General features: G+C 41.7%; 2 protein-coding genes across 4 annotated transcripts; one reads left to right on the top strand and one right to left on the bottom strand.

The window, feature by feature from the left end:
* Positions 1-750: 750 nt before the first annotated feature.
* Positions 751-15,517, top strand: LOC117189145 (probable G-protein coupled receptor B0563.6). 3 transcript variants are annotated; one of them, XM_033394215.1, is made up of 8 exons: positions 751-1,559; positions 1,646-1,814; positions 7,336-7,498; positions 8,244-8,397; positions 10,941-11,090; positions 11,168-11,261; positions 12,027-12,633; positions 12,776-15,517. In XM_033394215.1, exons 3-8 carry the CDS (start codon positions 7,349-7,351, stop codon positions 12,902-12,904), a joined length of 1,284 nt encoding a protein of 427 aa, XP_033250106.1. In that variant the 5' UTR covers positions 751-1,559; positions 1,646-1,814; positions 7,336-7,348; the 3' UTR covers positions 12,905-15,517. The 3 variants fall into 3 exon arrangements, with proteins under 3 accessions (XP_033250106.1, XP_033250103.1, XP_033250102.1); XM_033394212.1 differs by having other exon boundaries at positions 1,625-1,814; positions 12,027-15,517; XM_033394211.1 differs by having other exon boundaries at positions 12,027-15,517.
* Positions 15,518-15,835: 318 nt separating this feature from the next.
* On the bottom strand, positions 15,836-17,014 carry LOC117189149 (histone-lysine N-methyltransferase 2D). The gene is made up of 2 exons (XM_033394219.1): positions 16,559-17,014; positions 15,836-16,499 (listed from the first exon to the last, which is right to left on the bottom strand). The coding sequence occupies exons 1-2, from the start codon at positions 16,823-16,825 to the stop codon at positions 16,179-16,181; spliced, it is 588 nt and encodes a 195-aa protein (XP_033250110.1). The 5' UTR covers positions 16,826-17,014; the 3' UTR covers positions 15,836-16,178.
* Between the last annotated feature and the right edge of the window lie 1,624 nt (positions 17,015-18,638).

Consider the following 18,638-nt stretch of genomic DNA (forward strand, 5'->3'; position numbering starts at 1 on the left):
AATCAATGAAATGGGTGATATACCCCAAGTAAGGGATGCCAGTTGGAGGAAGGAAGAGTGCAAAGCAAAACTGCATCGCCGTGGCGCGAAATAATACACACACATACAAACTTGCACGCACCCATACACCCATTCACCCATACTCCCTTACACAGTGACAGTCGAGAAAAACAGGGTGAAGGACAATGCGTGCATAACGTTTATTAAAATAGTTCTCAAGTGAGTTCGACGCTGGCGTCGTTGACGACCTCATCCGCTTGCCAAATGGGCCTTCGAATGGGATGGGATGCGTCTGAAGAAGGGCCTGGAGAAGATGGGGTAGAGCGTGCAAATCTCAACAGCGTAGGCAGGCAGCATTCAGGCGGAGGCCATTCCCTGCTTTGGCAGCCATCACCAGATCTTAGGGAAGACCTCCATAGAGATAGAGAGGGGCATTTGTGCACGGGCTCTCGGCTGCTTCGTCAGTCGGCAGTCGATGAGCAATCCGTAATCCTGCAAGTGCTTAAAAAACCAGAAGACTAAGCCCCCATGAAGCTTGTGCACCAGATGGCGCCGCACTGTGGAGCAGTGCAGTGGCAGATTCCCGAATCATGCCGATCGACCTGCACCAGAGCGAGACAGGGAAATTCCAGACAAAATGTTCCTACTTATTCGCTGGTTGAATGCGACATTCAACCCCGATTGAAAGCATCGTTCAACTGCTATAAAAGGGGCTGCGCCAGCCATTTCGGCTCAGTTACCCGTCAGGACCCGAAGCACAAAGTCGTGCCCAATCAGCAAAACCAGATAACGCAATAGCAGAAGCAACAGGACAAGTAGCCAAGGCCAGAAACACTAAGCAAGACCCATCCACAGAATAAATTCGACAAGCAGCAAACATCAAGTCTTAAGCACTCACTCTGAAAAAAACGGCCTTTCTGGAATAACCACAGTCACAGATTTCAGACACTAACCATCTAAGAACTTTTTTTTTTGTGAATTTAGCTGAAACATTTCCGTCAGTTGAAAAAGTGCAAAAGGCATACAGTTTTAAAAGTGTAGTTTCGTAACTTCTTCAAAAGTTTCTGCGTGTGGCGAAGCTCGCTCTGAACCATCAAAGTGCTTCCATTACTTTCGTATCTAAATTTTGGCGCCAGAAGTTAAAGACAGGATGATTTTGGTAATCATTGTCGTAAGCGCCAGCATTCTTATCTTCCTGGGAACTTGCATCTGCATGACGTGTACCGTATGCTGACTAGACGGATAACCCCCGGAGCGGCTTTGACCGAAAGCACGGCCAGAGTCTCCGCCAATACCAATACCACCACCACGGCCACGAAGCCCAATATCCATACCAGTAACACCACCATTACCATCGCCGATCCACGTTTAAGTGCAGATTTATGTTTTACTTATATCCTATCTTTTTTATGCCACTGATGCTGCCACTGAGTTCGCGGAACTCAGGCGAAACAACCATCGAACCAATCGAAGAGTCACTGCCAAAAAGCGACGACGAAGAGCCAGCAGCCATTGACACTGCACCAACATCAAAAGCCCCAGCAACAGCAACAGCCAAAGTAACAACTGCTATACCGAACCGTTCAAAGAAAAACGGGGAAAAACTATAATTGGTTAAAATAAGTTATACTTTCTTCTTTCCAAGCACCAAAGAGCACACCACTGTTAGCAGCACTTTCAACAATCAAAAACTACAACTATACATAACTAAAACTACAACGTGTTGCAAAATCCACAACACCAGTGAAGAAAAGCGCCAGAGCAGCGCAGCAGCCAACGTGAGCGTCATCATTGCCCTTCGCACGTCTCTGGGGGTAAGTTGACATTTCATTTTCATTTTGAGTGCATTTCGCTTTTTTGTTCCAACCCAACCCGTACTTCTCCCTGCTGAACCTCGTTCTACCGCGGCAACAGTCTCGCCATTTTGTGCCACAAGTGCCGCTTGTTTACTTGGTGACATATGTATGTGAATAGGTGCTGCTGTGTTGGTGTCGGGGTCAGCACGTTATTACAATATTATCCCCGCGCTAGTCTCGACAACAACAATAGCAACGCCAGCAACATCAACAGGAGGGGGAAAGAGAGGGGAGCCAGATTATGGGAATAAAGTCTTTTTTGACCTTCCTTTGCGACCGATCTTAATGCTATTAAATAATATATATTACAGATTAAAAGAATAATACGATTCTAATAAAATGTGTTAAAACATATGAGTAATAATGTAGAATTCTAATAAATAGATTTTTGTCATATTTCCATGGCTTGATTAGAAGATATGCTATTCATTATTAAAATTATTAGCATATTTGGTACGGTGGCTTCGATTCCTATTTAAGCATCCCAACAATATTTTAAGGTCTATGTCGTATGATATCGTTTCTATCGTTGTTGTCGGGACGAGCCCAGGATGAATTATAATAACGTTCCGTTTTTTAAATTTTAAATATTTTATAATACTATAACGTTGCATATTGATCCGATTTTGGTCAAACTTTGAATACGTATAATTTATATAATATGTACTTTCAAATGCTTTTGTTTTATATGATATGAGATGCAGTGTTCTCTTTCTAGTCAACTATGCAAATATGCAGAAATATTTGTATTATAGGTACATATGTACAAATATATACATAGATGTAAGTATATGTATATTTCAGAATACTTGTAATAATCAAACTTCGTATTATATTTGGAAAGACTTTACAAATTTCGTTATCTACAAAAAGTTTTCCAGACTGAAAACTGTTTTAAGTCCGATTGCCCCTATCCCAGCTCTATATTATTATTATTAATGATTCGTAGTTGCAATTTTTAAAAAAAGTTTTGTTTGATCGAAAATGTATATTCCTTACAACTAAAATTTGTCATGCTCTTTGGAAAAAAATATTGAGTAATGCCAATGGGCACTATGTATACCCTTGGTCGTCTCCTTCCTTTTGACTGACTCTTATCTGCTGCTGCCCTGCAGTCACATTTTTCGAGTAGCAACACGACATACGATTCGATTCGGATTCGGATATTTCACAAATCGTGAAGTTAAACTTCAGCCACGACGGTGAACATCAGCTGCCAAAAGTTGGCGGCCCGCTGAAACGTATTTTATTTGACCCGCACGTCGCCTGTCCCCGACGGATAAGGGCACTAAGGACACGCACTTTGCATGTTTATTTCTGGCAGCGAGACGCCTAAAATCATGTGGGCCAGTGGAGCAGTGAGAGAGCCAGTAAGTAATTTCTATTGCTTCCAAGCGCCAACGTCAACTGGTCATGACAATTTATGGTCAAAGTTGATGCCGCTTCCGATGGTACTTCTGCTGCTGTGCATAAAAATGTAGCCAGTCGCAAGTTTTGCGATAAGTTCTCTATTAAAAGCTCGTTTTTAAATATAGCGTAAATATGGCATGCAATAAACTTGTGCCGCCTTGGGGTTTTAATTAAAATCTTAATTGGAGGAGCGACAAAAATTAAATGAAACAATTGCGTAATTAAGAGAAAACAGTGCCGAAAAGAGTCCTTGAAGCTGTTGCCAAAAGGTGGACAGCAAACAGCCTCAGCAGCCACCATTTTCTGCTAGGGAAATTAAAAAGTTAATGGTTGGAAAGGACACATATGGGAGGCTGTCCTGTCCCTAAATGACATCAGCCAGCAGATATAAAAAAATCCACCATGTGTCTATGAGTATATCATGGGAGTAGAATAATCACATGAGACTAGATTCAGCCACAGTGGGTGGAACAGAAATCACAGTAAATCCAGAAAAGTTTCATTTCGAATATGTTAAAATAATAATAAAGATTAATATATATTTATATTAATTCCCAGCAGCAGAACTATGTCATGCAAAATGTCGGCTTCTCATTATTTGACACGTTTTAAGTCAAACGTCTTGTTGAATCTGCTGGCCTAGGTCTTTTTCTGTATGGTTGGCTTTTCTAAACATTATTCTTTTATTTCGGAAGTTATTGAAAAATGTTCAAACACTACCTTTGTAGTATTTTTGACCATTGGGTTTGTCTGTAAAATGTTTTTATTCTGTTTCTATGTACAATTTACAGTTCATTGGGAATGCAGATAATAGATAATTACTTTGGGCATCGCCATTGGCCATTGGCTATTTAATAACTTATATCGGACTGCGTGATTCGACAAAACGAATGGGGAGTTTTCAATCATATCTCGATGAAATTTAAAGTGGAACGGTCAAAATGGGGGAGACTAATTGAGACTATCCTACGGCTGAACGTGTTCATTATGCGTGTGTGTCTTTAGCATTAGGCAGTAGTACAAATATTTTAGATTGTAGAAGACCATTGGCCGCCTGACAGCATTATATGGAGCATTATAAAGCTATAATGATGATAATTATTATTAATAGTAATTATCAGAAAACTGCAAATCAATTCCAGACAATTGTAAAAGTTATTCTTCTGTGCCTGGCTAAGGCCTGCCCTGCTTCTTGATTCTGGGCAATCCACTTGAACTTTGTCTTGAGTTGATTTCCTTTTACAGTTGTGTTTTTTTTTCCAAAGCAAAACTTAATTTGCGAGCATGTATGTATGCGGCCTTCCAGAAGAGGGTTTGTGGGCTGTGTGTGTCCTGGCTGTCATGGCCCTCTTTTCGACCCTTCGGAGGGATGTCACTTGGCTTGATGTCATTTTGTGTGCGAATGGGAAGCTCGAGTCCAGTCCGTGTCGAAAGTCCGATTCCTTCCTCCCAGTGGAAAAAACCTTGGATCACCCACACACATACCTCAAACAGCTGGTAACCAATACATAGACACTCTACCACACACACAGATATTCATCTATGTAGCACATCGTTAAGCGCTGCCAGTTTGACTTAATTTGTGTTAAACTTTTTTGTTAAACATATCATTCGCTTGGCAGGCAGCCACCAGCCAGAAGGTGGGGTAAGAGCAGGGGCAGGGACAGAAATGCGGAAAGCGGGAAATGTAAACAAAGGCATTAATCATGCCGGAACGCATGCGGCAGCGAAAGCGGCAAAGATAGAGATAGATGGATCGCTGGCATACAGCTCAAAGCCCTGCCGTAGAGCGAGACAGCCCAAGCCCTTCCTTCGATTAAGCCCTGCGTCGGGTGCTTCTGGTGCTTCGGGTTGCCGTACGTATTGAGTGGAAGATAAACACCCAAAGCCAAAGTCAGTATGTAGCTCTCTCTCTTCTTCACCCATGTGAGGAGAGCATGTGTTTGTCTAAATGACAAACTGCTGTTTGTTAACCGAATAAAATGAAAAGCACAAGGCAGTATGAGCAGTAGCAGCCGCCGCAGCAGAACCCAACTAAAAAACCAGCAAAATGTAAAACAAATCCAAAGCACAGACAGCCCCAAAGAGGGGATGGCTGAACCACAACCGATCCGGGTCTCTATTCAGTTGCCGGGCGAACTAAACCGCAATAACTGTAAGTGCTCGGCAAACAGCAGCAGGAGCACAGGCAGATAAAAACACCAAAAAACAAAAAACTAACAAGCGAAAATTGACAGTTGACAGTCAACACCCTCACACAGTCAGCCCCACACTTTTAAATCCAGCTCCAGAGCAAGATAGCTCCAGAGCTGTCATGTGTGTCGGACTGGTCTGGTTGGGTCTGGCAAATTATTATGATAAACGCAGGCATAAATTCTGCCCTTCCCAACTTCATCGCCATCTCCAGACGCAGAGTCAGAATGAGATCCAGACTCAGACTCAGAATCAAACCGAGCCTCAAATTGAGAGTTAGACTTAAAGGTTACACAAAGAATTCTCTGCAGGTGTCTTCGCTGTGAAGGCACCGTTTGAAGAGCTCTCAGAAGTCCCTCAGCCCATACAGATCCTATCCCAACCAGTCAGTCACGGATTCAGAGTGCTTTAATGTTCTACCTTGGGGAAATTAAGTTTGTGTCATATTTGTGTCACCGCACGAAGCACACATGCATGCGAAAATTGTTTTATACTTTCGGACGGCATGCCCATCAGTGCACCTTGTTGGCTTTTGGTGCTTTCGCTGACGCCAACCGAAAATTGGAGATGAGTCAATGAAATATTTTGTATGCTCTGCTTCGCGCAGGATAAGCTCTAAGAGGCAGAATTTCATCAACAAGACTCGCAGGACTATCAGCGGTTGACTTTTGTTCGGCGTTCGGGAAATTTATTAAAAAATTGTATATCTATTTCTACTGCCTGTCAAAGTTGATTTTAACGCCTAGCGAAAGCCAACTGCGGGCAGTACTTGAACAGTGGGCCACGTGTTGGAAGAGGTGTGGCGGCCGCTTAACGCGTGCAAATAACATATGCAGACACACACATACACAATGACAGGCACCAAAGGCAGACGGAGTCTCCTGCTTTCACATAACAAAAAATAAATGAGAGATTCCGTTACACACGCACTATTCTCAGAACACGCTCTAGCCCATCTCTTTTTCCTTGTTTTTGATAATAGATACCACCAAGCGTTTTTAGTTCTTTACAATCAAAAGCTGCAATCATAATTCGATGTATTTCGAGAAGAATTCAAAAAAGTTTGCAAAGTAATTCGATTCACGATCGAACGATTTAATTTCGAGAATAATTCGACGAAGTTTACAGAGAAAAAGATTAGACACCAAAAGAAAATATATATTGCAAAGAAGCAAAAGAGCTATAAAGGACAAGAAAAGTAATTAAAATTAAACGCTAACTAGTTACTAAGAAAGAAAGCAGTTACTACGAAGATTTTCCACCAAGCAAGAGCAAACAAGTGAGTGGCACTCAGTCCATTAAGCCCGAACTATAAAATCCTTTAAGGAACGGGTACCGATTACAAGCTTTACGTCAAAGCTGGCGGTAGAGTAAGAGAAAAATGTACTAACCCTTAAAAATGTGTCCTTTATTTTCCTTTTCATTGCCATCTTGCTTACTGGCCGCAATTATTTCCAGCATTTTACTTTTACGCTTTCATAGGCTGCTTTTCAATTTTTGTTGATTTCTTTGTGAGCGCTATTGTCCTGCAATCAAAGCTCCGATTGTTACGCTATCTCTTTCTTCCACTTCTCTCTTCTTATTCCTCTCGCCCTTGTGTTTTTCTTTCTTTTGAGCTTTGTTTTAATCGCACTATAGTTCAAGTGAACGCTTCCGTTTCCGCTAGACGCGTCACAGTGTTTTTTCGTCTCCTTTTCATCGCTATATTTAAATTACTGGCATTGCAAAGGCATTCTATTTATTCGTGCGTCGCAGTACCAGTCCTTCTCCCAATCCTAGCTATTTTTACTTGCAATCTCTCTTTCTCTGGTCGGGGGTTGTGTTGTGTTGGGTTCGCTTCACTTACACAAATTAAACTCGATTCTCGATTTCTTAGCAAAACAACCACAATGATAACGAGGCTATACCACACCGAAGAGGATCCCGCCTACTGTTCGTTTATCTGGGGGTCTAATCTCAGCAGCTCCACTGATGTTCTGGACGCAGCTGCCAATGCCACGCCCGTCTTTGGCACCGACTTGCGCGATGACATCTACCGGGTAAGACTCTCATCAATACAGGTGCAGGCCAAGTGCCGACTATCCTTTGTCCACTCTGTCCTCTATTCGGAAAGTCTGTTCCTCAATCAACTGGCAATTGAGCCGAAGATATATTCGCACGACATTACCACTGCCTTGGGTCAGCCTTGCATAACTCTTTTCCAAGGCACCAAGTCCCGCTATAGTCCGCCGTCTGGTTGCTCTGGTTGGGACTGCCAGCTGCGAGGGAAAACTGTTGCCTACTTTTAGGCGCCACGGGGTTCTCAACTGTTTTTAGTTAAACAAAAGGCAGTATGAGGAGCAAAGACGAACAGGGTCCCGGAGGGGAAAGCTTATTTCATGGCACAGCACGCTCCATACTCCATTCTGAGTGCTGGTGGCAAAAGTTCCTACCCCGACTCTCGAAGACATGTAGAAGCGGCTTTGTATACAACTTTGGTTCGAAGCGACCACAGAAACGGAAAAAGGAATGGAAACAGAGACGAAAAACAAAGGCCAAGTAATCAGGAATGGATGGGGTTTGGGTGTACATATGTGCATAAAAAGTCACAAGACTAAAAATGTCAAGTCGACTATTGAATTTGTATCTGTGGCAGCCCATCCAAGACACAAAAGGGGGAGCTATCTGCCACACAAATAACTACGAGTATGGACAAAGTGGTAGATGATTTATGAGCTGCTCTCCTTTTTTTATAAACGACTTAAGTATACATATGTATATGTATATTTTTTTACCTTCTCACAGGATGTGGAGGATCCACGTACGCAGACTCTCCGTGAGTACTGCTATGGGATTTTGCTGCCCATCATCTGTGCAATGGGAATCATTGGCAATGTACTCAATTTAATTGTGCTCACCCGTCGCAACATGCGTGGCACCGCCTACATTTATATGCGGGGTAAGTAGCCATCAGAATCCGGAATCCACTAGGAAACACTCGTATGTCTTCGCATAGAAAAACATTGAATTTGACTAGCTCCATTGGCATTATTTTGGAAAATGGATGACTGTTGACTTTTGACTGTTGACTGATTGCCAAATTGAGTTTTTCCTTTGATAATGTGCCCTAATGCTGCCACGCTCCTGCCCTCCCTGCCCTGACATCCCCTCCATACTGAAAAAACATCCATTGTGTTGCAGAATTTGTTCATTAACCTAACCTCGCGACGATTTCTGATGAAATTCTCGGTGTAGGCATGAACCCACACAATGCCGATAATGTGTATACGTGCGTCTCCCCCTCTCGCTATCTGTGTACCTTCTCTGTACCAGCTCTTTGAGTGTGTGGTTGTGTGCGTGTGTGTGTGCGCATATTAGGGGCTGTGTTGGTTCATTGGAAGTTATTTCATTAGATGAGACTGGTTAACCCCGTCGAAATTTATGCAAATCCACAAAGCTTTCCCGGGCAGCGCCTCATAGACATTGTCCTGTATTGCACAGGATGTCCTTAACTCTGTTAGACACTCGTTTGCTCTATGACAGTTTAATTGATTAATGAGCTAGCTCCTCACTCTTCCGAAACGGCAGAGAAACGGGAGAAACACAATTTTGTCAACGCCGGCTGTTAGCAATTTCTTACCCTCGACTCTAGCTCATAAATGCCGTCGTCAAAACGAATATTGCAAGAGAACCAGATCAACATTAGCAGACGACTCACTTTACTAAGCAAACAATTTTAAAAAAAAGAAAAAAAAACCAAAGAGATGACTATGGTCAAGCCGAAGCTCTAAGGACTCTGAGCAAATGCCATTACAAGAAATAGAGTATACAATTGCCACAATCGCCACACTCAAATTGAGTGGCTTTTGAGGAGTCATTCCAAGACCAGAGTATGTCCAGAGTATGTCCAGAGTGTGTCCAGAGGTAGCTCCTGACCGAATAAAAAATGAGTAGGAAGAGAGAGGTTGACCGAAGTATCAAAGAAAACAATATTTAAAATGCTTTAAATGTAATTCGAATTCGATGGCAGCATAATTGATTGCCTTTCGATTGCCCCAGCCAGAGAAAATGAACCTAAACAAGAGCTCGGACTGATTCAACTAGAGTAGAGTGGAGTAAAGAGAGAACGAAGAGAAAGAGGCAAATGAAGAAACGGAGGAAGAGACAAATGTAGAAATGGAGACAGGCAAAGCGACAGACCCTTTTTCCTTCTGGCTGCTGAAATATGTATCACCATTGTTTCAGCTTTGCACAAGTGCCAGTAAATAAAAGTTGTGAAGAGATGTCTTATGGTGGCCCTTGCCACTCGGCCTACTTATGACCGAAATCAGAGCAAGCTCTCCGCCCCCTTATAAGGCCGACCAGATCATTTTATTAAAATAACAAAAGTATTTAGCTGTTAGCAGCCGTTTTACGATGCCAGCCGACTGTTTCACCATTTCGTTCTTTAGAGGTTATTGCCACCAAATGTTGGCTCTTCTCACTCCACTTTCCTGATTGCTTTTATAAGAGTGGTTGAGCGGTGGCATGCTCGGTACAGCTTTGACGAAAAATTATGCACTTTAACAGGAAATAAAAATGTTTTAATATCCACTGGGAGAATGGCATAGCGCCACAGAAAATTTCGATCTCTCTTTCATGGATCTGTGATCTTTACAGACCTAAATCATTGGGCCCCCCAAGAATTAAAGCCACATGTCCCGCCAGAATAGAGTAGGCATGATATTAACAGACAGTCACCAGAAATTTGTATAGTTTCCCTGGGCTGGCAGGCGCTAGGACGCAGGATGTAGAAGGCTGAATCTGAAATGTGATGCGAAAATTATGTGATGATGGCAGCACACTTGTCAGGCTTGGCACAAACAAAACTGACATTTATTAATGTGTCCCTGTACCCAATTATATGGCCATCATTATGAGAGTATTATCTTCCTCTTCCCCTATTGCCCCATTGTGCGCGTGTTTCCGTTTTTGGACCGGGATATCAAATAGCCAACAATTGCTCTGTGTACACATCCATACGCATACCAGAATAGAGTCGATCTGAGCACAGAACAGACGCTCATTCATGAGATTACTAATAATATAATTATATGGCCATAAGCAAAATAATAAATCAATAAAAACATACATTCGTAGCCCTACACACAAACATTCGCACATCAAGAGGCAAAAGTTAACATCCAAAAAAAGAGTCCCAGAAGAGGGAAAAAGTATGCCGAAAAAGGCAAACCGGAAAGGAAAGCCATTCAGTTCACTCGGCAGTCGAGTGTCGCTATTGTATATATGTACATATGTGTGTCTATTTATGTACATACATTTGTATGAGTATATGTGCGAGTAGAAAAGTGTTTGTGTGCTGTTCGCGACTGCTTCCTGTTGCCATTCAGGGTGAAAACGGCGCCATAATTATGCCGCCATAAACTTAGCCATATAGGACATTTTTATAGATTTGAACCAAGCTAATCCCATTGGTTTTCCGCTCCTTTCCTCACCCTGTAGCATACTCCGCCGCAGCACTGCTTGCGATTCTATTCGCAATACCCTTCGGCATCCGTATGCAGGTCCACAAGGATCGCGGACAGTGGGAGGAGTTCGGTCCCGCCTTCTACACGGCTCACTTGGAACTCTACTTGGGCAACGGGTGCTTGGGTGAGTGCTCGCCTGACCAGCGCGCACTTCGATCCTCCAAGCACTAGCGGAACTAACGGAACTGCTTCCTCCCGCAGGTGTGGGCGTGATGATGCTTCTCGTACTGACACTCGAGCGCTATGTCTCGGTATGCCATCCTGGAGTCACGCGCCCCGTCATGGGACGGCCTGGGTGAGTAGAACGAAGATCTGGTGGCTAAGAGCTATTTATCTATTTCTCGCCAATTATTATTTTATTTTAATATCATTTAAATTGTGCGGGTATAACCCGGTACTCTAAGAGTTTACGGATACACTAGTTCTGAGGTGAATGTGGATGGGTTTAACACCCAGAAGAAAGCGTTTCCGACACCATATAGTATATATATTCTTGATCTGCATCAATAGTCGTCTGACCGTCTGTCTGGCTTATTAACTCATTAACTATACGAGAAACCAAATTTTGTATGTAGGACCTGATTCACACTGAATCATGTTCTTCTTTTTAAAATTTTTCAACCAAACCACAGGATCATAGAGAATGACCATATTAACCAGATTGTCGAATTTTGACCAGATGAGATCATTATTATAGCCAGAAACAAATATATAAAAACAAATGAAATTTCAGTGTCATTCTCTCTCTCTCTGTCTCTCACCCACTATATCTCGTTCAATGTGTGCCTTCTGGCGGAGGAGAGCCCAACTGACTGAGTATCGCGCAGTAATTTTAGAACGTTACCGTTCGATTTTGTTGTGGTATCCAAACTTTATTCACAATATAATTGCATTGTTAGATACTTTTTACAATAAAATGAATAAAAATATACAGTTTCCGTTATTATACGAGTACTTGATAGTTATATGTACATATATATCTTTTTTAGTACATTAAGGAACTGAGCCTTTGATTTTTTTTTTGCATCTTTCCATTGTCCACTCTACCATTGATCTATAGATTGGTGGTCTTTCTCACCTCTTTGGTTACCATCATCGCGTACTTGCCGAGCATCTTCCGGGGCGAGCTGATTAAGTGCATTCTCTCCTCTCCCGATGTCTATGTTTATCTACGACGCGATAACACTATCTACCAGCAAACCATGTTCTACAAGGTATACAAGATCATGCTGGAGATGGTCTTTAAGTTGATTCCGACAGTGGTGATCGGAGGCCTGAACTTGCAGATTATGATTGTATACCGACAAACTTGCGAACGCCGCCGCCAAATGGTTTTGACCCGGGCCAACTCGAACTTCCACAAGGACGATGACCCGAGGAAGTTTGCGGAGGAGCGTCGTTTATTTCTTCTGCTGGGTAGCACATCGATCCTATTCTTGGTCTGCGTTTCGCCGATGGCTATACTTCACATGACCATCGCTTCGGAAGTGTATCCGAGCTTCCCGTTTCAGGTCTTCCGTGCCAGTGCTAATCTTTTGGAACTGATCAACTATTCGCTTACCTTCTACATCTACTGCCTCTTCAGCGAGGACTTCCGCAATACCCTCTTCCGCACCTTCAAGTGGCCCTGGCTGAAGGGACAGTTGTGCCACCAGGTGGACCTGGAGGTGAGTGCTAGCCCCCCCGCGACTGCGGCCACAGCTGCAGCTACACCTCAAGCAGGCAATAGTTCTAATTTTACTACTACTGTCACTATACCCAAATGCATGCCACGATTGCCAAACCCGACTCGCCACCCACATCAATTAGCCCGTCCAGACAGAAAGGGGCATGCCAATGGTGCACTTCGCGAAGGTGTCCAAGCATCCCCATTTCAACCGCAATAAAACAGATACCACCACATCGAGCCTTGATTTGGGACGCTCTACCAGCATCTAGCCTCGACAGATTAACCCCTACATTACCACCACGACCGTTTAAGCACTCAAGCACATCCCATCTATCCTGCAGACACCACCCTTCTATACTCCACACTCCAAGATCGAGCCCGAGTCTGAGACTTATCCTGTCAATATCAAGCATTAAGTTTGAACTATCAATAACGATAGCGCGTATTAATGACGACTAACATACAAAAAACATGTCTTTGTCTTTTGAATGTCTAGATGTCCACTTATAAGTAACTTAATAATATTATTAATATATGTATATGTACACACTAATTGGTAGCTCTAGGCTGAGTGATACCAAGTGTAATTGAAAGACAGATAAGAAATGCCAATACATAGATTTCATTCCACACACACACACACAAAGAAAGTTGGAGAAGAGTTTAAACACCATCGTATGTTGTATGGTGTAGTATACGTTACCATATTCACTTATGTACGGTCCACGGTCTGAAACAAGTAGAAGCTTGTTTCGGAATAGTTAGATAGAATACTCGAATACTATACGAGCTTAGCTACAGATAAACAGAAGGGCATGAAAAACAAAACTATAGTAAAATACATGAGAATACATAAGTATACATAAGTTTAGTCGATACGATATTCGCGAAAGCTTAGCTGCAGACGAATATAAAGAGAGATGAGGGGAGAAATGATACGGTATTAGATGAATAAACAGAAGAATATGGGAGAAAAAAAGACAGAATGGGAGAAAGAGAGAGAGAGAGTTTTTTGGAGCTCCGATATTCCCTACGGTATGAACTTACTTTCTATCATCTCGATAAAATATATACATATATTGTAGAGTATACGCTACTCTGAACGTTATGAAAGATCCTAGATAATGTGCTACGCCATACAATTCATAAAAAATGTTCTATGGGCGAGACAGAAATTTCTCGAAACAGATTTCTCGAGCTTAAGTGCAAAAAAAAAACTGATCGGTATTCAGGATTTAGTTAAGATCGATATTTGGCGTTATATTAAAAAAAAAAAAAAAATAAAGTGATAAGTGAAAATACGATTTTCGGAAAAAAAAATTTTTTTAAAAGATAGTTTGCTTAGACGCCTGAAGCAAAATACATATGTGTGTGTGTGTGTCTGGTATAATTATATGTAAAAATTTTATGTAAAATTTAAAAATTAACAGATGCAGAGATACCGTACGAAATATTGACAGAGCGATCGACAAAACGACCGACAGAACAGAGAGACAAACTTATGGAGAATCATGCGATGTTGACACAAACACATACATACAATAGGTACTACTATTATATATATCGATCTATAAAAATTTAAGTCAATATTATAAGTAATCGATATTTGTGTGAAACGCGTTTTTATGTATACACTTGACTATCTGTAAGTTGAGATATATCTGTATATATCTACATATACACTAACGTATCAATTGATTTTAGCATTTAAGTGGTGGGTGCAAGAGGGAGAGTCCTTAGTCAAAATTTTCTCCGTAATTGATCGTACAGGTCCTGAGCACCTTTCGTTTTACGAATTTAATATTAAATTGTTGTGTAAATTGATCTGTTAAGTTAATTAATTGTAACCACTGTAAACAATTGTACATTTAGTTATAAATTTGGTCTAAGTTAGTTAGTTTAGTCACAAAAATTACGGAAGAACCTTCTTAGAGAATGTAGCACTCTTGTTTACGGAGGTTGAGCTAAGAGCCAGGCCTACTTCCCCTTTGACGTTTCACATTTTCTTTTCTGCCAGTCTTATGGGAATGCGAGAATATATTCTCAAATTCTCCATCCTCTGTACCACTAGTACCAAACTAAGTGTGTGTGTACCTCCGATCCACTTAGAGAAACCCTCCTTACAACTATAAAACATCTATTTACCGTAGCCTCAAACATTGTGGAGACCAGTAAAGGTGGCGCATTGCGTACCAAAGTATTTTCGTCATGATATTCCACAAAATGAAAGCAACAATGTGCGGGGCAATTAAATCGTTTGCGCACCACATACTCGTATGTACTTTATTATGTACATATGTATATGGTGTAATACGCGTTAACATACATTAGTATGTCTTAGTCACAATATATCGTATATGTGGTTCGATAAGCATAGCAGTGGTGACCATAGTCGATGCGATTTCCGTAACAACGTCGGTAGGGTATGAATTTCTGAAACGGTCACAATAATCGTTTCGGTATGTTTTACAAAACATTTGCTTCGATATTCGTTGTCCAATCATGTGGCATACGTGACGATAAACTTATTGAATATAAATATAAATGTAAGCAATATTTCAACATGAAGTATATCAGAAAGATCTTTAAAAAAAATATTCAGTTCAAGATCAAATAATCAATCAGATTCATACATAACCATAACTATCCTCTGAATGGAATGCAAGCTATGGAATGTCATATGCTAACTCATCTTTTTGCGTTTTGTGTAATCTCAGTTAATAGCCAAGAAATATCGAATGCTAAGCAAAATCATCCAACGAAAATTCAACTAAGCTCGAATTTTGACCTCCAAAAATGTTGGTATTTAAGGTAGGAGAAAATTGAAAAGAAGCCCATTCAAGGGAAAAATTAAAAATAATTAAAATAAAGCAAACAATTAAAAAAAAAAAAAATGTTTTTCTCATTGCTCTCATTAAACAAACAAAAAAATAAATATATAATAAAAGCATCATGGAGAGTACATAATATATGGGATCTCCTGCATCTTTCGCATACTTATCTATATATTTATGCTAAGGAAAATTCATTATTAACTATGATTAACAGACCACAGAAAACTGGTGTTGGTGTACAATAGGGGCAACATTTTTACCGCAAAATATTGACATTTTGGAATTGGGAGAAAATTGAAAGGAATAAGTACGAGTACGAGTTGCTTGAAATATATGGAGGTCATTCAGGAGAAAAATTAAGAATAATTAAAATAAAATAATACAGTTTTATTCAAAAAATACATAATGCACTCATTCCTCCTTAAAAAAAAAAAAAAATATTACCATTCAGAATACATAATATATGGGAAGCTCTTTCATCTTTTACATACTCGTCCATCGACTTAAGCTAAGGAAAAATCATTACTATTAACTATAATTAACAGCAAAAAAATAGAAAGGGGAAAATGGAAGAGAAGCGCGATCATCACTCTGCAGAAGGAATAAAACCTAAAGCATTCTTAAAACCTAACCCTAGACTAGTTTCAGTTTTCGAGTCTCTCTCGCTTATGGCTATGGCTATGGCCAGGACTGTACTTGCAGGAGAGCCCTACCACGGGCGCCACACCACCAGTCGCTGTTGCACCAGCTCTGCCAGCTGCCGCTGGCGCTGTCGCTTCCGCTCGAAAATCTGGTGGCGTATCTTCAGCAGGATGCTGTCACGTGGCGCCGTGGACGCAGTACTCCTGGCTGTGGCTGTGGAAGGTAAGTGGGCATGATGCAGCTGCTCGATTAGATCCATCTCTATGACTTGGCCTGGCGATGAGAGTTGCACCTGCTCCCGTTCCCCTTCTCGCTCTTGTTCGTGTTCCCGATCTTTCACATGATCCGCTGGTAGTTCGCTATCGTATTTCAGCTTGAAGCTTTGGCGCTGCACCAGAATAAGCCGTTTAGCACACAACCAGGTAAGTTTCTCGGGGGCTTCCTTACCTTTTTGCGTGCCGCATTCTCGGCCAGGAAGCGGCAGAGCTGCTGCAACTGCTGCTCGGATAGCTCTTCCTTGTCCTGATCCCTCTCCTGGCTCCGCACTGGTTCTGGCTCTGGCTCCAGGTGGTTCTCAAGTTGGCGCTGCTGCTGGCGCTGTTTAATGGCCGCCTGCACCTTACACTTGGTGGCCGTGCTCAGGCTAAGGTCCATGGTAAGACCCCGGTGCTGCTGCTCACGTTGCTGCTTAAGAATCTTATAGATGACGCCCATTGAGGTTCCGGTGCGCCTGCACTGCTTTTGTTCTCACGGTTCAAACGCGACGAGCTCCTGCACAAAGACTGTCCAAAAATACGCGCATACTCCTCGTCTTATATGAGTGCTCTCTCCCTCAATTGATCACTCGCTCTCACTGCGTGCAGGCCAGAGAGTGAGAGGCCTTTTTTGAGAGAATGAATTCCGAAATCGAAAGATTAAAAATAAAACATAACAGGCATCCATATATTTGTGTGTGTCGCACATTGCGCGCCAAACTTCAAGTCTGCTTTATGAGACATTGCTCAAGTGGAGTTCTATTTCTGCTCTCATTACAATGCCTTTTAGCAACACATGTGGCAGCCTCAACAGCAGCAGCACTACTGGCCCCAAAAATAGACTTCTTCTCTCACACAGCTGCAACACTTTCGCTGCACCGACTCCTCGCATGTGGCCGACTCTCAGTCAAAGTCCCATATCCATCTTTATCTCCATTTGCATGTGCATGTCCATTCCCAAATCTTAATACAAATTCTCGGCCCCAGCATTCAACATCCAGAAACCGTATGTTTTGGCGCCTGCTTCCCTTTTAAAGGGTAGGTCGGGCTCCTGACTAACTGAACTTGTTTTTTTTTTCTAAGATACATATTGCAGGAGCTTTTTGTAAATTGGCATGCTTGCAGCTTGCTTCGGCTTCAAAGAAACTGGTCACAGGTATTTCTTTAGAAAGAAATCTTGTCTGTTTCCGAATGTCTAGACATACATCTCTCATATTCCCACCTTCCATTTCTACAAGTACTTCATCTGCTCAGTAGAGTACCAAATATTCGACTACCTAAAGGTCCAGATGAGGAACAAAAGCAGCGTCGCATCCAGCGTCATAATCATAGTGCCGAAAGATAGGACTGGGAACGAAATAGTTATAAATAGCTCCTGGGAAAAAACACTTTGCAGCACAGATACAGTATAGCAGAGTCTGTGTCATGGCATGCACTTGAACTCTGCATTCATATGTTGAATGTGCAACGCGACTCGTTTCATGTCCCTGCTTGCCCTTGCTGCGCTGCTGTCTCGTACTCGTATTATCACATGCCTCAAATGGCTGTTTTGTATGTCGTCTCCTCTGTGTTGTTGCTGCTTTTTTTTTTTTTTAATTTCAAGATGTTTCGGAGTGCACTTAAAGTGCGTTACAATTTGTGTCTATATTTGGCTGCTTGGGAATATCTCGCAGACTACACAAGAAAAGAGAAAGCATTTATGTAGAGAGCACCGGTTTTTATGATGTAAGTCATTGCCAGCAACCCCTTATCCTCAACTGATACATATACATACATATGTTTAATGAGCAATTTTATAGACGTTTCAGCCACAGTCATTTTCCACAGAACTAGGGCCTGGAAATGGTCCATATCGCACAGCTTAAGGAACAGTGAAACCAAATTACATAAAAAAAGGCAAGTAAAAGGGAAAATTTCTGGAGACTACTCGTGAGAATTTTGTTGTAATGAGAATAAAAATGTTTCTTTAAAAATATAAAGTGATTTTTAAGACATTTTGACCTTCTTTTTTCTATATTTGATACAGGTTATCCAATATGTACTTTGCCAAAGACAAAGCTGATTCTGGTGTTAGGTTTCTACGATTATCTGTAATAGATTTACTTTTTGGTTTGGCATTTTTGATTTCAGAGTTCTTACATCACTGTGGGGCCACAAAATTTCGGCCAGAAACGCAGCCCAGGCGCTACGTTGCCAGCTTCAAGCATCAAATTTGCGTGCGTGCAATTTCTTTCGCCTGTCTCCATCTCGAAATCGCTACCCTCCGTCGTCTG

The sequence above is a fragment of the Drosophila miranda genome, chromosome XL (genome assembly GCF_003369915.1).
Source record: "Drosophila miranda strain MSH22 chromosome XL, D.miranda_PacBio2.1, whole genome shotgun sequence".
NCBI lineage: Eukaryota > Metazoa > Arthropoda > Insecta > Diptera > Drosophilidae > Drosophila > Drosophila miranda.